Here is a 19,681-nt window from a genome sequence, read left to right on the forward strand (position 1 = left end):
AACTGGATACTGAGTGTTTTTAAAAGACGTTTACTTGTGCAAGAAGACAACTTAAGTTTTCATGTGACATGTTTATTTTATTTTAGTAAACCCTGAAGCTGGAGCTAATGAGCATTTACTGGAGAAGAGGTCTACCATCCAGCTTTGGGGCCCCTAGTGGCCCCAGTGTGGAGCATAGTCCGCATACAGCAGGAAACAGCCCTGATACTTTGCTAAATAGAGTGTGATTCACTGATTTACACTCATATAAAGGGATTAAGGCCATAAACTTATTTGGACCATGTTTATTTATGCCAGGGGTGTCAAACTCAAGGCCCGGGGGCCAAATCCGGCCCTTGGTGCAGTTATACCCAGCCCACCAGATCAGATGAAATTTCTATTGTAACTGGTCCACCAGTATGAGGTCTGCAGATTTCCTCCAGTATAAAAATGTAAACTTAACACTGATGATTGAAAATATCCTTGTTGAGTCATAAAAACTAAACAAGAGTTAAAATAATCTGATAAAAAGTCAGGAATGTGGGGAAAACATTTGTGTTTTAATTTCCTATTTTCTAATTTGCATCTCACAATGACTTAAAGTTATAGTTTTGACTTTTTATACCATAATTTGACCTTTAAGAATCACAATTTTGACTTTTATCTCATATTTTGACACTTTAGATTCATCATTTTAATTTTAAGTCATAATTTGACATTTTAAACTCATGAATTTAAATTTTATGTTACATTTTGACATTTTCAACTCCTAACTTTGAATTTTAATCCCAAATATTAACCTTTTGATTTAAAATCTTATCTCATATTTTGACATTTTAAACTTAAAAATTTTCGATATTACCTCATATTTTGACCTTTTAAACTTATGATTTTTTAATTTTATCTCAAAATATGATCATTTTAAATTCATAATTTTGAATTTTATTTAGGACTTTATAAATCTTGATTTTATCTTTTAACTTTGTTAAAATCTCAAAATCATTTATCATCAATATTCCCTTTTTTTAAATCTATAATTTGCTAGCGGTGAAGATGAGGATGACAGTTTTTTGGAAATGTTGACCCAGATAGGCCCTCAGGTTAGACCCAAATCCAGAATTCTGCCCCTGCTGTGGTTGAGTCTGACACCCCTGGTTTATGTGATGGATCAGATGTGAGGTCCATGTTCCTGCAGGCTATCGCCCCCTGGTGGCTGTTAGACGCTGTTGGTGCTTCAGGTACACGATGGCAGCTGTGATAGATTTAAGAAGTCAGAAAGTGGAGAGGAAACTAAGTCACTGCTGAAGTCATTTATTTCCACAGTAGATCTAAACAAGAGGAACTCAACAGCAGCCTGACAATATCGGCAGAGTTCTCGTCTGAATTCATCATAAAAGTGAAGGACATGAACCAACAGGTGTGAACGTTTGTGAAAACCTGCTGTAGGAGCAGTAGGATGGAGATGATAGTGACACGTCTAACATCTTCAAACAGATGCTATAATCCCACCTGTGATTTTCTCAGAGCTTGGTAAAGTTTGTCTGCTGTTGGGTAAACAGAACTCCAACAGAGGGTTGTTCATTCATCAGTTTATTAAATATTTACATGACAGGTGGTCAGACAGCGATCACTTGGCAGCATTGAAGAGGTGAGCATGAACAAAAACAAATCCCCACACAGAGAAGTTTCCTTTAAGATAATTTATTTTGTACAGTAAAACAGACGTTCAGAGGCTGCCATGGATCCATGGAGCGGCTTCGTGGAGGACAAAGAGGATTTACATAAACGCAGAGGTCAACCTTTCCTAATGCTCCCAACATTATTGGATATTTTACAAGGATGGATAACCAATCAACTTCTCTGTTCATTGAGACAAAGTTTCTGATACCAGATGTCAAGATGCAGACTGCTGACAGCGACGACTTGATAAACAAACTTTGTGAAGGGTGCGTTCAAGGACGCCACAACTCTCTGACAAACCGGCCAAACGATTATCTCCATCATCACGCCGTTAACTAAAATAAAGGCATTTCTCTGTAGGAATAAACATCAATACTCTAGAACTCTATCTCCTCGTAGAAAGGCATGTTTGTGTGTCTGTTCTTAATGAGGTGAGTGTTGCAGGGTCGTTGAACGCAGCCTGATAGCATGTAAGCCCCGGTAGGGGTGTGTTTCTTTCCGTTTATTTGGGAGGCTTGTAGGCGATCTTCCTGCTCTTTAACACGGACCACCTGTGTCTCTTCATGTAGTAGATGAGAGGGATGAGGATGGCCGAGCCCAACAGCAGCTGGAGAGAGAGAGGACACATTAACACCGGCATTAACCAGTCGTTTTCTCATGTTCAGCTGTTTCTGAGTGATCTAATGATCTTTTCTCTAGCAGCATGGGGTCCCAACATTTTAGACCAGGGGTCCTGGTTTAGGGTAGGCCATGCTTTTTATGTCTAGTGTGTTTAAGAATGATGTAAGGTCACAGGGTTAGCACTGAGGCATTTACACAAGACCATGTCTGCAGCAGGACTGCTCTTTAAAAGAGGTTTTTAATCTCAAGGTTTTCTCCTGCTTAGATAAATAAATAAAAAAACTGACACATGAGAATTGTTGGTTTCATCAGTGCTTAACTAATGAAATTAGGGCTGAATGATTCAGGGAAAACTGACATTTCCTCTTTCTATGTTCAGACTCTGCTCTGTTCTCTGACGGGGATTTAGACAGACAGATGCACAGATGAGCCTTTACTATCAGATCTCTGATGGACTTTTAGTGTAATCACCGGAAAACTTGTAGTTGTGGTTTGCATCAAACATAAAAATGCTTCAGGTCATGTGACCAACATCCCATAACCTGTAATATGCCTACAGTACCTGAGCAATCACGACTGAAAAGGGATTATTATTCAGTCCCTTTTATTTAGTCATTTATACTCATTTTAACAGATATAACAGTAGTCTTTCCTGCAGTGGCACTGACCTCTTAGTTAAACTAATCCTTCTAATTAACAGCAGGTTTCCAGAGGGATTCCCTGAGGCAATCTGGACAAGGGGCTTTAAACCAGGAGTTCTCAATCTTTTCTGCCCGTGACCCCCAAGTTAAAGGTGCCAGAGACAGGGACCCTGAAAGTAAAGGTGCCAGAGACTGGGACCCCCAAAGTAAAGGTGCCAGAGACCGGGGACCCCCAAAGTAAAGGTGCCAGAGACCGGGGACCCCCAAAGTAAAGGTGCCAGAGACCGGGGACCCCCGAAATAAAGGTGCCAGAGACCGGGGACCCCCAAAGTAAAGGTGCCAGAGACCAGGGACCCCCCTAACCCTACCTGAAGGTGGCTGAACACAGCCATGAACATTCTAGAATAGTCATGTGGAGACAAGGCCGTCCATGAGGGGGGAAAATGGGAGAGCTTTCTGGGGCCCTGCTAAACTGGGGTCCAGCAAAATCCTGGTCCATTGTAAAGTTAACCTGTGGTATTTTATGTTTAACCTGAATAAAAACCACTCTTATCAAAAAACAAACAAATTTTAATTCATCCGTTTAGTGAGTAGTCCTCTGAAAAATGTAAATCCTTTTTTATCCATTTAAAACGGAATTAAAAAAACATTCAAAAGAGCGAAAATGGTTTAATAATGGCAAAAAAATGGTGGGAAAGGTGTTGAAATTAGATTTTAAAAGAAGCAGAAATGGGTTAGAAATGCCAAAAATTACAGAAAAGTGGCAAAAAGTGACCGAAAAATGGGTTAAAGTGGTAAAACTGGGCATATTAAGCAGTAAAAAGGGAAAAAAAGGGGCTGAAATGGCATGAAAGTGGCAAAAAAAGGTGGAAATTTGGTGAAATGGGATGAAAATTGATAGAAACGGGCAAAAGAATGGTTAGCTGAGGCAGATATAGTCAGAAACTGGCAAAAATGGCCAAATCAAATAGTGAAATGTGGCTTAAAAGTGGTAAAAGGGGTTAACAGTGGCAATAATGGGTCAACAGAGCCAACAATAGGCAGAAGGGTAGAAAATTTGGTTTAGAGGAGGCAAAAACAAGCAAAAAAATGGTGGAAGGGGTTTAAAATTGACAAAAAAGGGCTTTAAGTTGCAAGAAAGTGTTAAAATTGGCAAAATTGGTGGGAAAAAGTGATAAAAATTGGTTAAAATTAGGCAAAAATTGTGTAAAGTGGCAACAGTGTAATTCAAAAATGTTCTTAGTTTTTTAGGGCATCTGGAGACCCCCTCTCAGTGTCTTACGACCCCAAATGGGGTCCCAACCCCAACGTTGAGAACCCCTGCTTTAAATAACAATAACATATATTTTCCAGAATTAAATTAAATGTTGTTCAGACTCTTTGATGTTTAAGGAATGAGGATAAAAACTGAAACAGAGTGAAGCTGAGGGAGGACTACAGCTTCACCTGTAAACCTGCCGATGTAAACAGCCAACAAATCAGCAGAAAGCTTCATATGTGCCGGTAAAACGCAGATATATTGAACATTCCTTCTTTATCTTATTTTTCCAAAAAAAGAAGGGTAGGTTTGTTTGTAAGATTTTTAAAAGTCCTTCAATAAAGGAATAGAAATCTGTGTAGCTAGCATGCGGTAGAGCAGTAAATGTGAGTGTTGGTGTGCTACCTTCAGTCCCATGCGTTTACGTTGGTCGTGCTCCGGCTCTGCAGCCCATCTCAAGAAAGTACACACATCTTTAGCAACCTGGCTCATGGTGGCAGGGGTTCCTATGAAAGACACAACAATTGACATTTTTACACAAAAATATGATGGACTGACCTGCCAGACTACTTTCTTATCTTCTGTTGTAGTTCTAAGTAAATGTTCGATACTAAAGACTGTCATAGAAATCTTAGATGGGGAAAATAAGGGCTGATGATGATGTTTGAAATGAATATTTAGTGGATTTCAGTTATCATTTTTTTATTTTGGTTTCCCACATTACCAACAGTCCTGCCATGTTTGTTAATCAGAAATATTCCCATCCTCACTGAATCAGGAGTTGTGTGTACCAGAAGATGTTAAATTAATACAACACAAGTGAACTTCTGCTGCTGACATCTTCTTATACCGTCAGTATTATCATCACACTGAGACGCTGACGTCTGTCAGAGCCCACATTAGTCAATACTGATGTGAAATCAGTGCATCCCTTCTTTGACCCCTTCTTAACTGTTACACAGCTAAATGGAAAGTCTATTTTTGTTTTAATAATAGAGAAAAATAACAGAATTCTTTGCAAACTAAACAGCAGAATACTAGACAGCATCACCACATAGAAGCAGACTTTTACTGCCATTTTATTCCTTTATTCCTGGAAAGACTGTAAATTTCATATTTCTTTATGTTAGTTATCAGAAATGGCTTTGCATTTCATGATCAGGCGCTCAGCACCATGTCAACCTTTTTTTCTTCCCTTGCCCGTGTCAAGATGAGGGACAAAGGCAAACAGAAACAGGGTGATGGGGTCAAACCCTTCATCCTGGCTGCACCAGTGAGGTCACTAATAATAATAGAAATACGCTGATTTTGCTTTAAGAAACAAAGATTTATGATTGGTGCATTTTTACTCACCGTCCTCGTACTCCAGCACTTCGTTGTAGATGGGCGGAGCCATGCCGATGGCCTGTCCGGGGAAATATGGGTTATAATACAGTCCCTCTCTCACGGACACTCCTGCTGGAGGCTCGCAGTAACCTGTCAGCAGGCTGAACACGTAGTCTTCTCCTCCATGTCTGCATGGAAACACAGAAGATATCCGGGGTTTTCACACACAGCTGTTTACCTGCTTTGTCGCTTATGTTTTTGGTTGATCTGTTACCTGGCATTGACGATGTAGCTGAGGTCAGGAGGCAGAGCTCCGTTGTTGGCGACCCTGGCGGCCTCAGGGTTCGGGTAGGGCTTTGGGAAATAGTCTGAGAGCTTTCCTGGCCTGGTGAACATCTCTCCAGTCTCATCAGGACCATCCACCACCTCAACCTGTGCAAAACAAGAAACAGATTTTAGGAATACATTAACAATGGTTAACAGAAGACACGGCCGAGGGCGCCATCTACTGGCTGGACTAAACAATCACAGCTGGAAATAATATTCAGGAGTGACGAGTGTGGCCTTTTCTAAAGCTAGAGAAAAGTGTTGGGACACAGATAAACATGGCCGCCATCTGTCCAACACCTTCGCTGTGCACTCATAAATGACAGCGACAGACATGAGCTGCAGTATGAAAGACTGGAGGAAGAGACAGAGGACATGTGGATGTGACAACTTAAACAACAACAGCAGGAAGTAATGAACAGCTGGTAAACTATTCCTCATTTATCCTCATCTGTATGATGCATCATTGATGCACAAACATTTCTACTAAGCCTGGACAGATCAGGTCTGTTTTATATCTGAAACAATCAGTGTTATAATAACTGATCCTAGTAAACTGCTGACTTTTATTGGATGCATCCACTGATTTTTCACTAAATGCTTATCTGATAAGTCCATTTTGGCAGAAATGACAAATTAAACAAAGAGGCGTTGCAGGGATCTTTTCTGATTCCAACAGCTGCTGCAACGACAGCACAGATGCATGTGGCTTAAAATCACCAGTTAAAGCCATTTATTAAACCATCTAGTCCTGAATACACAGCCTCTAAAGCAGGGGTGTCAAACTCGAGGCCCGTGGTGCAGTTATACCCGGTCCACCAGATCCTATGATACTTTCATTAGAACTGGTCCACCAGTCTGAGGTCTGCAGATTTCCTCCAGTATAAAAATGTAAACTTAACCATGATGATTGAAAATATCCTTGTTGAGTCACAAAAATTAGAAAAAGTAAACAGTAAAAATAATTTGATAGTCAGGAACGTAGGAGGAATTAGTGTTTTCTCTATTTTTTCAATTTTGCATCTCACAGTTATGACTAAAAATTATGGTTTTGACTTTATATTTCATATTTTAGCCTTTCTGTCTCATAACTTTTACTTTTTATCTTTTGGCCGGTTTCAACAACTAATTTTAAATTTTATCTTAGTTTTTTACCTTTAAAACTCACGTTTTTTTTTTACATTGTTTCATATTCAGACATTTTAAAACTCATGAATTTGAAATTAAATCTCATATTTTGACATTTTAAACTCATGATTTCAATGTTTATTTCACATTTTGATTGTTAAATATCTTGATTTTGAATTATATCTCAGTTTTCTTGACCATTTTATCTCCTAACTTTGACTTGTAGTTTATTTCTTTTTACCTTTAAAACTCATGATTTTGAATTTTATTTCATATTTTGACCTTTACAACTCATAATTTTTACTTTTGTCTTTTTTTTAACCTTTAAAACTCAGGATTTCTAAAATTGTTTCATATTTTGACATTTTAAAACTCATGAATTTGAAATTTGATCTCATATTTTGACATTTTAAACTCACAATTTCAATAATTTAACCCACATTTTGATTGTTTACCATCATGATTTTGATTTTTTTCTGTTTTGCTGACCATTTCAACTCCTTAATTTCACTTTTAATGCTCTTTTACATCGGTGTTAATAAGGCTTCCCTCGCACGCTTACAGTTAGTCCAAAATGCTGCTGCTCATCTTTTAACAGGTACACGAAAACATGACCACATCACCCCCATCCTGGCGTCCCTCCACTGGCTTCCCGTTCATTTTAGAATTCATTTTAAAATGTTAATGTTTGTTTTTAAATCTTTACACGGATCAGCACCCCAGTACATCTCTGACCTTTTAAATGTTTATACGCCCTCCCGGTCCTTGAGGTCTGCTGATCGCCTTCACCTCATCGCCCCAAAAACCTGAGGTGATTGAGTCCTCTCTGCGGTGGCTCCCAAATTGTGGAACGAATTGCCACTCGAAATTAAAACATCCCCCACCCTACCGACTTTTAAATTGTGTCTTAAAACTCATTTTTACTCTTTGGTTTTTAATTCAGCATAAGAGTTGTGTGATCTCTGTCCTTTAATATCTGTTATGGTCCTAATGCCTGTGTTTTTATGGCTTTTATTTTTTTACGTTTTTATGTGTTTCATTTCATTTTAAATCGTTTTATGTTGTTCTTGCCTGGTTTTATTTCTTTCTCTTAATGTTTCTCCTTCTGCAGTGTTTGTAATCTCTTTGATTTTACTGTGCAGCACTTTGTTAAACTTGAATGTTTTTAAAATGTGCTATATAAATAAAGTGGATTGGATTGGACTTTTAGCCCATTTTTTACCTTTAAAACTCAGGATTTTGAATTTTATTTCATATTTTGACATAATAATCATGGTTTCGGAATTCTAGCTCATAATTTACCTTTTAAAAACATTATTTTGACTTTGAATGTCATGTTTTTACCTTTGAAACTTGTTAGTTTGACTTTTTATCTCAGATTTTGAGTTTTTAACTTATCATGGTGACCTTTTACTCTCAAAAGCATTTAGCTTGACAGTAAATGGTTAAATGTTGACCCTGTTAGGCCCTCCGTTTAGACCCAAACCCAGGATCTGGCCCCTGCTGTGATTGCGTTTGACACCCCTGCTCTAAAACCTATACCATGCAAAACGGCAGACTTTCAATGGTTAATAAAACCTTTAGTAAGATAGAGACACGAACTAACTACAGAAGAAGCATCTATCTGCATATTGAAGCCAAATTTTATCTTGCATTCTTCCATATTCTTCTTCTTTCCTCTATCATCTTTGTGGTTTGTTAATGTTCATCTAAACGGTTTCATTTAAATACAATCAACTGTCACTTTAACAGCTCCTTTTTTCCCTGATAGATCAGTAACTAGACGTTGTCAACTTTATAAGTATCCTATTACGTCTCATTTCAAGTGCCTAACAAAGAAGAAATAGGCTTGTTCTGATATTTTGTGGCCTTATGGTTGAAAAAAAATTAGACTTAAAGCTTTTCCAGAGGTTAAAAGGAGATGCAGGAACCCTGTCTTATGTGTCCTTTGGAGGTATCCTCCACTAACAGCAGTCATAGGTGCTCTTTAAAATGACACTCATGACTCAAAAAGATGATTCAAACAGCACCTATGTCTACAGCTATCTCTATCTCCACCAGGAACTCACACTCATTCATATCATCACACAGACTCACCTCCTCAGCGAGAGCTTTGACCTCCGCCTCTGTATGCGACACTCCAACCAGGTTTCTGAAGGCCAGGTACTCCATACTGTGGCAGGCTGAACACACCTGCTTATACACCTGGTACCCACGACGAATGCTGCAGGAGCAGAGCAGGGCACAGGAAAGAGTTAGGGCTTTCATTCAAGAGAAGAACATGTTCAAGCTTCAACCAATTAGGATACATGGGCCAAATGTTGAACAGCAATAAAAAAATCTTGTAAAGCACAACTAGGGGTAAATGGTGTCCTAATGCAGGGGTCATCGAGTACATCTGCACAAGGGCCGGATCTAGTCTCAACAGGAACTCTGTGGGCCGGACTTTTAAATACATAAAAATTAAAGAAATGTTTATGATTTTAGTCATTACCAGTGAGATCTATCCCTGTTATCTATAACGCAGCAGGCCACAAGGAGAAAGGCCTGACAACAGAATAGGCCGGACCCCTGAAAATCACGGAGAATGGGCGCTCCCCAGTTGTCATTTAGCACCAACAGTAACCAATTTTTGACAATTTTAACCTTTTTGATAACCTTTTTGCCCCCTTTTGCCTCTTTAACACAATTTTTGAAAGATTTAAACCCCATTTAAACCACTTTTTATGCATGTTTTATCCCCTTTGTGACACTCATCAATTTTTGCCACTTTTATTTTTGCCAGTTTTTAAACTTCTTTTCATTACATTCTTTCAACAATTTTTGCAACTTCAAAAGCAATTCTTGCCACTTTTAACCCATTGTTGATAATTTTGGCCTCTTTAACCCAATTTCTGAAAGATTTTAACCCAATTTAAAACACTTTTCACGTGTTTTATCTCCTTTGTGACACTTATCAATTTTTGACACTTTTCTAATTTTTCCTCTTTTTAACCCCTTTTTATTACTTTTTAAATATTTTTTGCTACTTTTAAACCAATTTTTGCCACTTTTAACCCATTGTTGATAATTTTTTCCAATTTTTGCCTCTTTAAAATAATTTTTGAAAGATTTTAACCCCCTTTAACTACTTTTCCTGCATGTTTTATCCCTTGTGACACTCTTATCAATTTTTCTACTTTTAACCCCTTTTCATTACTTTCTTGCACTATTTTTTGTCATTTGTAACCCATTTTTGACACCTTTTGTGCCTTTTTCCTCTTTTATCATTTTTTTTTGCCACATTTAACCTCTTTTTACTACTTTATCTGGTCATTTTTGCAGCACTTCTGCCAATTTTAACCCTTTTAAAAATACTCACTAATAGTGACAGTAAATATCTGAAAAATAAAACAGATTAAATCTTAAGTCATTCTAAAACTATTTCAATGTTATATTTTGTGGGATGGATTTAACAGCTGCAGACATTTAAAGCCAAAAGATACCCTTAAAATCTTCTTTTCCTCCTTTTCTGAATTTAATGATCTTTCGGGGGCCGGACAGGAAGCTGTGGGGAGCCTGACGTGGCCCTGGGCCGCCAGTTGATGACCAGTGTTTTAATGGAAACCTAAACTGTGCAGCATTTTAACAGTTTTGGGTTAAAATCAGACAATTTTCATCTTACCTGAGTTGAAACCATGTGTTGATGACAACTGTGTCATTTTACAACATCAGATTCTTACTAAATCACTGACTCATTTTCTAAAAAAGTGTGCTAACTTTTTCAGAAATCCTTAGAGGTAAGATTTCAATAAACTTCAACTTTCTGTGTTTCATCAGACTATTTGACAATTGTCTGGATGATGCTGGTCTACAGTCATTTTTAGGGTAGTCAACCTAAATACTTGCATGTTCAAACTCGTCAAAGTTTTACCTGCCAGTAAGTGGAGGAGTGAAAGAAGTGAAATACAGAAAAATGCTGCCGTTTGCATTCATAAATGCATCTAACTCTGGCTGAAAATATCCAGGAGGTTTCGTGTCTATCACACCTGGCATGGTCCAGCGATGACAGAGGTCCAGCGTGGCTCCAGGGGTACTGAGGGGGGTGGAGCTCCAGGTCCGAGGCTTTAACGGAGTGGTGCAGCATCAGGGCGAGCCCGGCCCCACCGGCTGTGATCACACCAAGAGTGGACAGGGCGACCTTCTTACTCCTCGACAAACTGGCCATCGACATGTTGGCCTGCAGAGGAACACCAAAACGAGACAGCAGTTATACTGGGTGGTTCTCTCACAGTTACGAGTACTCCAGGCAAACAACATTTAATTTTTTCATTACGGTTGACAAATTAAATTAACCAACACAAAATTTATCCTAGAGTTATTCTGTGAGGTAAAAACGATGAAAACACAGTCTACATCCCATTTTTTTCAGTCAAATTGGTAGAACAACCCTGGATTCTTGGACAAAGTTAACCATCTTTCCTGCATGTCTCTCACCCACTCTCCCCCTCTATCAATAACAGCATGAAAAGTCCAAAAGAAAATCTTTCACCCATTTCTATCAAAATATGGATTTTTTAAATAATGTTAGCAAGCTGAAAATTGGAATGATTTCACATGCATTACTTTACATTCTTACAACCTACTTCTCAATGACCGATGTTATCTAATCTATAAAGTGTGTATGAAAACACCATAGCAACTTTAAGTCATAGTTTTTTTGTATTACTAAAAGTCTAAAATCATTAATATCCTGAAAATCCAAAAACCAGACCGTGGATGAGCAAAGCATCCCACTTTAGAGATTTCCAATTACAGTGATTTTAACTCAAAAAAGGGGGACAAATGAGATAATCTACGTCGTTCATTACTGGCTTTTATTTGTTAATAACCATGGCTTAGTTTTGAATTGATTAATCTAAAAATGGTTGAACAGAAAATAACACTGTTTTTGTTGACGGTCTGGCATTGTGGATGTTAGACCCAGCCTTCTAACGGATCTTTACAGTACAGATACATTCGGCTGTCCTGCTTGTTCTTATGAAACTGTCCTTCGCTGGTTCTATAACCGGTCGGCTGGTATCACATGACAGCATCCCTGTACCAGTACACACACACACACACACACACACACACACACCTCAATGCCCCAGAAACACTCAAGGAGGGTACCCATGGGGAGAGGGCTGATATCAAACCAGGTTTTTAAACTTTAAAACACTCCTGCAGACACTCTGTGGATACCTGCTTTACTACAACACTAGTTTGAGATTTTTCACTTTTGATTAGAAATGCAGGAAAACTTCTGCTCACTGTCAGAAATGCACCGATGTTTAAGTTCCAAACATCTCAGCTCAATTTCTGTTTACCTATTACAACTTTTAGTCAAAGATTTGTGGGGCTTTGGAACTTTGCAACACAAACATTCATATAACATTAACTGTATTATTTAAAAGCACACGGTATGAAACTATCAAAAATGTTCTAAACCCTTCAGACTAGATAGACAGATAGATATTCTATTAATCCTGAGGGAAATATAACTGCCATAAGCACAACAACATCACCCCAGCTAAAACTGAAGGAGTGTAGCTCAGCATTCATCACATACAGTATAAAGCCAGGTGAATAATATTGACAGCGTAAGGGGAATACATGTTCTTTGACAACACTTCACTAAACATTACTTTGTAATTGTCAAAAGCGCATCGACCTTCACAGCAGTTCAGACCAGCTTCACAAGACGCCAAGAGGTGAAAAGGAAGGATGCCCAATATTGGAGTTTATCTATACGCTGAAGTTTTCAGACTCTTTCAGCCTCGAATTTCCCTCAAGATTACAGTAACTACGGATATATTCACACTTTCTTATTTTAAAAAACAGCAAGTTTCTCCAAAGCAAATAGTCATTGTGAGCTGAGAGTGTAGTGGGAAATGGACCGTCTGATAGATGTTTTACAAGGTTGTTCACAGTTGTTCCTTTGCCAATATTCATGGTTAATATATCAGCTGTAAATATCAGCAGAAATGTCCATATCTGCTCCTAACAATTTGACTTTTTAAAATTTAATCTGCAGATACAGAGAATACTGTCTAAAAATTAAGCTATACCATTACTTGTTATGTTTCGGTGGAAAATGTGTCGTGTTGCTACATGACAGAAGACCAATTATTGTTTCTGCTAAATTGCACAGGAACGTTAAAACCTTTCTAAATGTTGTAATCCTTGATGAATACAGTCCTCTCTAAGGCCGTGTATGTATGAAGCAGATGGTTTGACAGCTCCTCATCATTAGAGGATTCAGATCATGATCATTCAGAGCACGGAAAAGTGTAAAAAAGTACCGGAAACACTGTCAACCTCCACAAACAGAAGAATAGCGATAAACAGCATGTGACGTCACCGGAAGTCCTCACAGTCCTTGAAACGCTAACCAGTTAGCAGGATATTTACCAAAGCTACTTTAGCCTGTGTTTTTCTACTGTGAATATCACAAAACTTCCATCCTGTCCTAACTGGTGCATTACTTGGACCGTAAACCCAAAGAATCTTATTTTCACACCATGATTCGCAGTTAAATATTTATTTAAAAGTACCATTATCTGTCAGTTTGCCGGCTGGTTGACGCGGCATCATGTGTTAGCTAACCGGCTAGCCTGCTCTGTAAAGGTTTAGCAGCCAAGCCGTAGAGATCTTCGGCATCGGATATCCTGAACTTTAGACTTTTAGATTATTACTATGTAAAGACTTTTCAAGATTGAGAAAATAAACAATGTCACAGCCGCTACATACGTCCTAAAAACTGCAGGAACCCGAGTGACCTTGCCTCACCCCACAGACTGAGATCAGGCTAACGTTAGCTCAGAGCTAGGACACCCCACTAAACAGACAATTTACCGCTTTACCGTCATTGAAACACTCCATTAATGTCCATCAATAAAACAGTCATTCATCGACCTACCGTCTGGGTCCTGATAGTTTTCGATGTGCTAAGGAGAGCCCTACCGCTCCCCGATAGCACCACGACTCGTAGCGCCGCCATCTTCTCTGCAGTTCTCTGAGCTGAAAGGATCGACCTGCCCGGACCAGCCTACAGACGGACACAAGGCACATCCGGTCAGCGCCTTCAAAATAAAACAGACTCTGTAAAGAGTACGGCTTCGTTTTGAAAATGATCCCCGGTTACGGTTGACAGAATAAAGTCCACAGGGAAACATTTTCATCTCTTCTCGATTGTCTGAAAAACAAAACTAATTCAGGGCATATACAGGAGCATCTGAATGAATAAGAAAACATAATATCTAAAGATGAGCCCCTGTATAACATCTTGCCGCCCTCATTTAATTAAAAGAAGTGAAACCTTCACAGCACATACAGAGAAACATTCCGAGCCATTTCTGTTTCTTGATGATTTTGACTAACAACTTACAAAACCAAAATCCAATGGAGGATTTACACGACCACACCACCAGCCTTCTAAAAACTAATTTATCTTCTCAGTGTTTGGTTGGGCGGACTATTTGGTTTGGCTTGTTTATATGTCTTGTCTTTTATGAATAGTGTAATTTTACGATTTTAACTGAATGTCTGCATTATTCTATCATTGTAAATAAAATTTGGTTATTGTTTTCTAAATTTAAAAAACGGCTGTGTGTATTTTATTGCTATTTTAATAATAAATTTACTCGCTGGGACTCGTTTCTCCCCAATCGCTTTCGCTGCTCTTATTTTGACACTCACACGAACCGGAACTTCCAAGACAAGCTTCTGCTAGCTAGCTTAACGCAAACTTACACAACTTGATTTTACACAACCATTTTTCTGCATTGTTTTGTAACATGTTACCGAACAAAGGCAGAATATAAACAAGCTGTTGTTCTATAACGTCGCTGTGATGTATGACACATCTAGCCGTTAATATTCGTATTAAAGTGTTTTTTGTCGGACTGTAACGTAAAGTCTCCACCCAGCGGCAGCACCGCGGCTTTACAACACATTTGACCTACATCATGAAGAATCTTAAAGATTATAAATCTAAAACAGCATTGTCATGGGTTTATCTGATACAGGAGCTTATTTAAGTCATCGTTTGCTATTTAAAGCTGTTCCTGAGGACTGTCTCAGGGAGATGAGGACAGGAGCTCCTGTTTTAACCGCCAGTCCTTCGCCTTAAGTAACTTTTGAAGGAGAAAACTTTATTGAAACGCTGAGCAATGACGACAAGCTCCCTTTCATTGTGGACATTAGTTACTTACATTTGTTTTTCTGGATAACTCACACAGACCAGCACCCTTTTACCTGTTATCTTTGTTTTTCTCCATGTATTTTGACACAATAAAAAATATTAGTTTCTCTGGGTGTACGACCTCTGAGAGGTCAACTGTTTTCATAATTAAGATTCTAAAAACCGTGAGACATTTCCATCAAACGTTCAGATTGAATTTTACAGCAAACACACATAAAATTTGACAATAAAGCTTTACCTTGCTATATTTAAAAAAACCCATCCAGACAAAAAAGAGATCTTCAAGGTTTCTGACCTTTTCAATGCTGACCACGATAGAAATAAGTGATTTTGCTCAGAATTAATTGTAGGAGATCTAAAACATGGTTAAATGAAATTTCTCCTGGGCTGGAAAAGAACAATATCAGAACAATTCTGTAAGGTATTTATTGATCTTTTTAGCTCCATGGTCATTTATATCGAGGACAACAGTTTTAAAATGTCAGCGTTAGCAGCGAAACCTGTTTAAATGAACATTTATCATGGTTATATTGTTTAAGGTTCACCTGAACTGCCATGAACAGCCTCTATGTCCTCACAATGATCCAAACAGGACAGAGGTGAACCTGCTGTTCCACAATCATCCAGAGGATGGCAGCACAGAACCAACAACAGATGCTACCCCCTCCAACAGTACAGACCAATGAATTTCACAATAACCGCCTTTATTTTGATTAATTAGACCAATTATGAACAGAAAGAATGATTATTACACCTGTTTAAAGGGATAAACCGTGTATAAAAGGAAATAAATCTCAGTGTTCTCTCTTTTAACTTTTAATTTGGCGAATTAAAAAGGAAAACACAGGTAATGTACTAAGATGAGAATAATCTGCTGCCAGGTGATGTTAAGGAAATGTCCTGTGGAATAGTGAGGTGATAATTTAAGAGGAAGTTCAATTTCATGAACCTGTGTGAAACAGTGAGAAAGTCCCTGTGAAACAGAATATTGACATAAAACATGTTTAACACATTTCTGTTTAAAAAGAGCTTAACGAAATGATTCTGACAGGGTACCATGATGAATAAATCTCCCCTGGTGTTTGATCAGAGAGGGACCCAACTGCAGTCAAGATGGCCGACATGGGCGTCGCTATACATCCAATCCATGCCAGAAGTCCCAAGCGGAAGTTTCTTTTTTGTGTTGGACTCAGCTGCCAGCGTTTGTCAGTCTTCTTTGTGCCTAAGCCTAACCCTTGGTGCTGGATCTCAAATATATCACCTTCCCCACTGCCTTACCCCGAACCTAACCACTCGGGTTTTAATGCCTAAGCCTGACCTTAGACGTGCTGACTTCCGGTTGTGTGTTTCCTATGCAAGTCCAAGTCAAGTCTCAAGTCTCAAAGCTTTGGTCACGAGTCTAAGTCAAGTCTACTCACACTAGAACCACGAGTGGCGACCCCAGAGCGCTATGCTGGAGATCCAGAGGGGTGCAACCCTTTTATTCCAAACGGCTCCATCCTGTTCGCCCTGCAGGTCTAACTGTGGCTTCAGAAGAGGCTAAAGTGGCGTTCACCATTAACCACCTGACTGGGAGGGCTCGCCTTCGGGACACTGCTGAGTAGGAGAGACGTACGCCAAGCTGCTCTTCCTTCCAGAAAGAACTTCAGAAAATCTTTGGAGTGGCATCCATGGGACCCGAAGCCACCGGAGGACTTTGGGTCTTAGCCAGGGAAACCGCTCAGATGTGGACTATGCTATTGATTTCCTAGGCTAAAACCCCCCTTACAGTTTCTGTTAGCCACAAACCTCAGAGTGTTAGCCACAGGTGATCGTTTTGGTGTGAATGGTGATCAACAGCATGAATTCCAATCTACTGATCATCTTTAATAAACAATAATCAGACCATCTCAAAAACATTCAAAGGTTTCAGAAAAGAAGAACTGACTAAAACTGCTCTCTAATGACTCACAGGCTCTATAGAGAGGGTAAACAGTGAAGAAACCAAAGCATTGTTACATCTTTGAATAAAAAAAGATGTAAGAAACCTTCCAGAAGAACAAAGAGGTAAGTCGTACTCTTCTGAGACGTAGACGGAGAACACAAACAGGATCTAAATAATGAAAGCAGGAACATCCAGAGCCTGAAATAATAAGATGCTAAAAACTCAGAGCTGGTCTGAATGAGCTGGAGTCAGCCGTGTGAGGGTGGAGATGGATGTTTGCTGTCTGACAGCAGGAAGGGAATAAACTATTCATCAGCTCCAGCAGAGACGGTCACCACCGCCATGTTTGATGGACAGGAGGGACGATCCTGTAGCGATGTCTGCAGGTACAACAGACACGGACGAAAACGAACGGACGGACGGACGGACATTACTCGAAGCATCTGCAGCCAGATGTGTCTGCCTACAAGTCCTTCAGATTTCTCTTTAGTGTCCAATCAGATTAGTTCACTGAGTTTCAACTCTTGTGTAAATTTTAAAAAGGGGGTTTACACTTTGAAAAAGGCTGGATTATACCACAGCATTAACAAATGAAATTCATGTTTAGTTGCTTTGACAGTGATTATTATTGAGGATAATAATAAAATATATGCTACCACCTTTTTACAATCTAGGGGTAACTAAAATGAGAGGGACCTGGATGCATCGGATTACCTCCACCTCACACCGGAAGTCAGACGAGCGCCGCCATATCTCGTCTTCTGATACCAGAATTCACTTGAACCAGGGTCCAAAACTAACTTTTTTTTTTTTTTTTTTTACCAGCCAGGCAGATATTTTACCAGCCAACCAAATAAAAACTGCTTTTAAGTGTTGAAATTTGCTATCAGTATTATTTAACATGTCATTTGGGTCTTGTATGTGATTCTCAATCAGTATTTTCATAGTATGCACTAATACTAGTGATAATACCTGGGCACAGCAGACAATGCAGAACAATAATTTTTCTTCAGCAGAAAATTTCAGCCATGATCTATTAGCCCGCCATCTCCCTAAGAAATGGCAAAAATGACTCAAGAGAGATACTTTAATTTTTATTTCTAGTTTATTATTCTATTCATTATTAAATATTTTATTATATATTTATTTTTCTATTTTCCTTACGTTTAAACCTCATGGTCCACTTAAAAGCCTACAACAAATCCAAGTGAAACATTAGCATTTTAACCATAACAGTTATAATAGGTTTTTTTTTGTTTTTTTGTATACAGTCTTCATTAACAACCTAATTGGAGCAAAAAGAGAAAATTTTGCAGTCTGAACATGTAGGGGTGACCCTCTCCTGCCCTGACTGCTGCGTACTGGGCTGTCTGTGAGTGGATAGGAACGGGGAAGGGCCCACGGCAGCAGCCGCTACTCACTGAGAGAACAACCGTATGTGTTTTCCCGTCAGAAGCTGGGTTTCCATTACACTCGGAAATGCGCAAAATCGAAATAGCGCAATAAAAAACTGGCAATGGAAACACCTGAATTTTGAAAAAACCCTAAAATATCGCTAGAAAGTTTTTATGCTCTCATGAGGTTTTTCAGGTGTTTCGATATAGAAATATATTGCAAAAGTCTAATGGAAACACTTTTTCCGCATTTACAAGTCATGGGACGGGAGGTATGGTGTCACATGACCAGTCACTCAGAGACAACATGGCGTAGTACGTGTGGTCAGGAGAGGAGAGGAGACTTTTCTTTACATCATACTTCTACCCTTACACGTGGCTTTTGCCGTACGTACGGACTTTACCTCTGAACTATCATCCGTTTCCTTCGTCTTTTGTTCAAAATTATCAAGGCAACCGCCGCAGATCTAACCAAAACCGTACCAACACGCAACAGGTTTTGAGCGTCAAGCTTCCCTGCGGCGGATTCACGCGAGATGAGATTTTACGAGAACTGCAAGGCCTATGTCCAAAACTCCCTTCAATGGAAATGCATTCAAAGCGCTATTGTACTTAATCGAAATTTAAGAAATATCACTTTAATTTTGTGAAAAACTGTAATGGAAACCCAGCTAGAGTCTCCAGCAACACCAAAAAAAGTAGCTAGATTTGTGGTTAGTCGCTTTTTTGAGAAAGAGTCACTAGAGGGGTCTGAAAACTCGCTAAATATAGCGACAAAGACGCTAATTTGGCAACACTGCTCTTCGTCTACAAGCAGAGGTACGGCTACAGTAACAACCAGCTACAATCAGAAAAGAAAAGAAAGTTACAACAATCAGATTATATTATATATAAAGAGCCTGAAGTGCTGGCTTGGGAGTCCTTTATAGCAGTGGTCCCTAATGACCGGGCCGGGGACCGGTACCGGTCTGTGGGTCATTTGGTACTGGGCCGCACAAAAGTAATGAATAACTTATTTAATTTCCAATTTATTGGCTAACAAAGTCTGAAAGACTTTTTTTTGAGAAACTGCCGGATTCTCTTCTGTTATGTGCTCGTGACCTTTTGACCACTCTTGACACGCGACGCTTGCTTTGGTCACGTGACACCCAAAAATTAAACACACAAGCTGGCTAAAAT

The 19,681-nt window shown here is 39.1% G+C and overlaps 1 protein-coding gene across 1 annotated transcript; it reads right to left on the reverse strand.

The window, feature by feature from the left end:
- Positions 1-1,664: 1,664 nt before the first annotated feature.
- Positions 1,665-14,037, reverse strand: LOC121528386 (cytochrome c1, heme protein, mitochondrial). Its single transcript, XM_041815832.1, has 7 exons — positions 13,901-14,037; positions 10,989-11,179; positions 9,058-9,184; positions 5,780-5,937; positions 5,533-5,693; positions 4,585-4,685; positions 1,665-2,266 (listed from the first exon to the last, which is right to left on the reverse strand). Exons 1-7 carry the CDS (start codon positions 13,979-13,981, stop codon positions 2,162-2,164), a joined length of 924 nt encoding a protein of 307 aa, XP_041671766.1. The 5' UTR covers positions 13,982-14,037; the 3' UTR covers positions 1,665-2,161.
- Between the last annotated feature and the right edge of the window lie 5,644 nt (positions 14,038-19,681).

The sequence above is a fragment of the Cheilinus undulatus genome, linkage group 3 (genome assembly GCF_018320785.1).
Source record: "Cheilinus undulatus linkage group 3, ASM1832078v1, whole genome shotgun sequence".
Classification (NCBI taxonomy): Eukaryota; Metazoa; Chordata; class Actinopteri; order Labriformes; family Labridae; genus Cheilinus; species Cheilinus undulatus.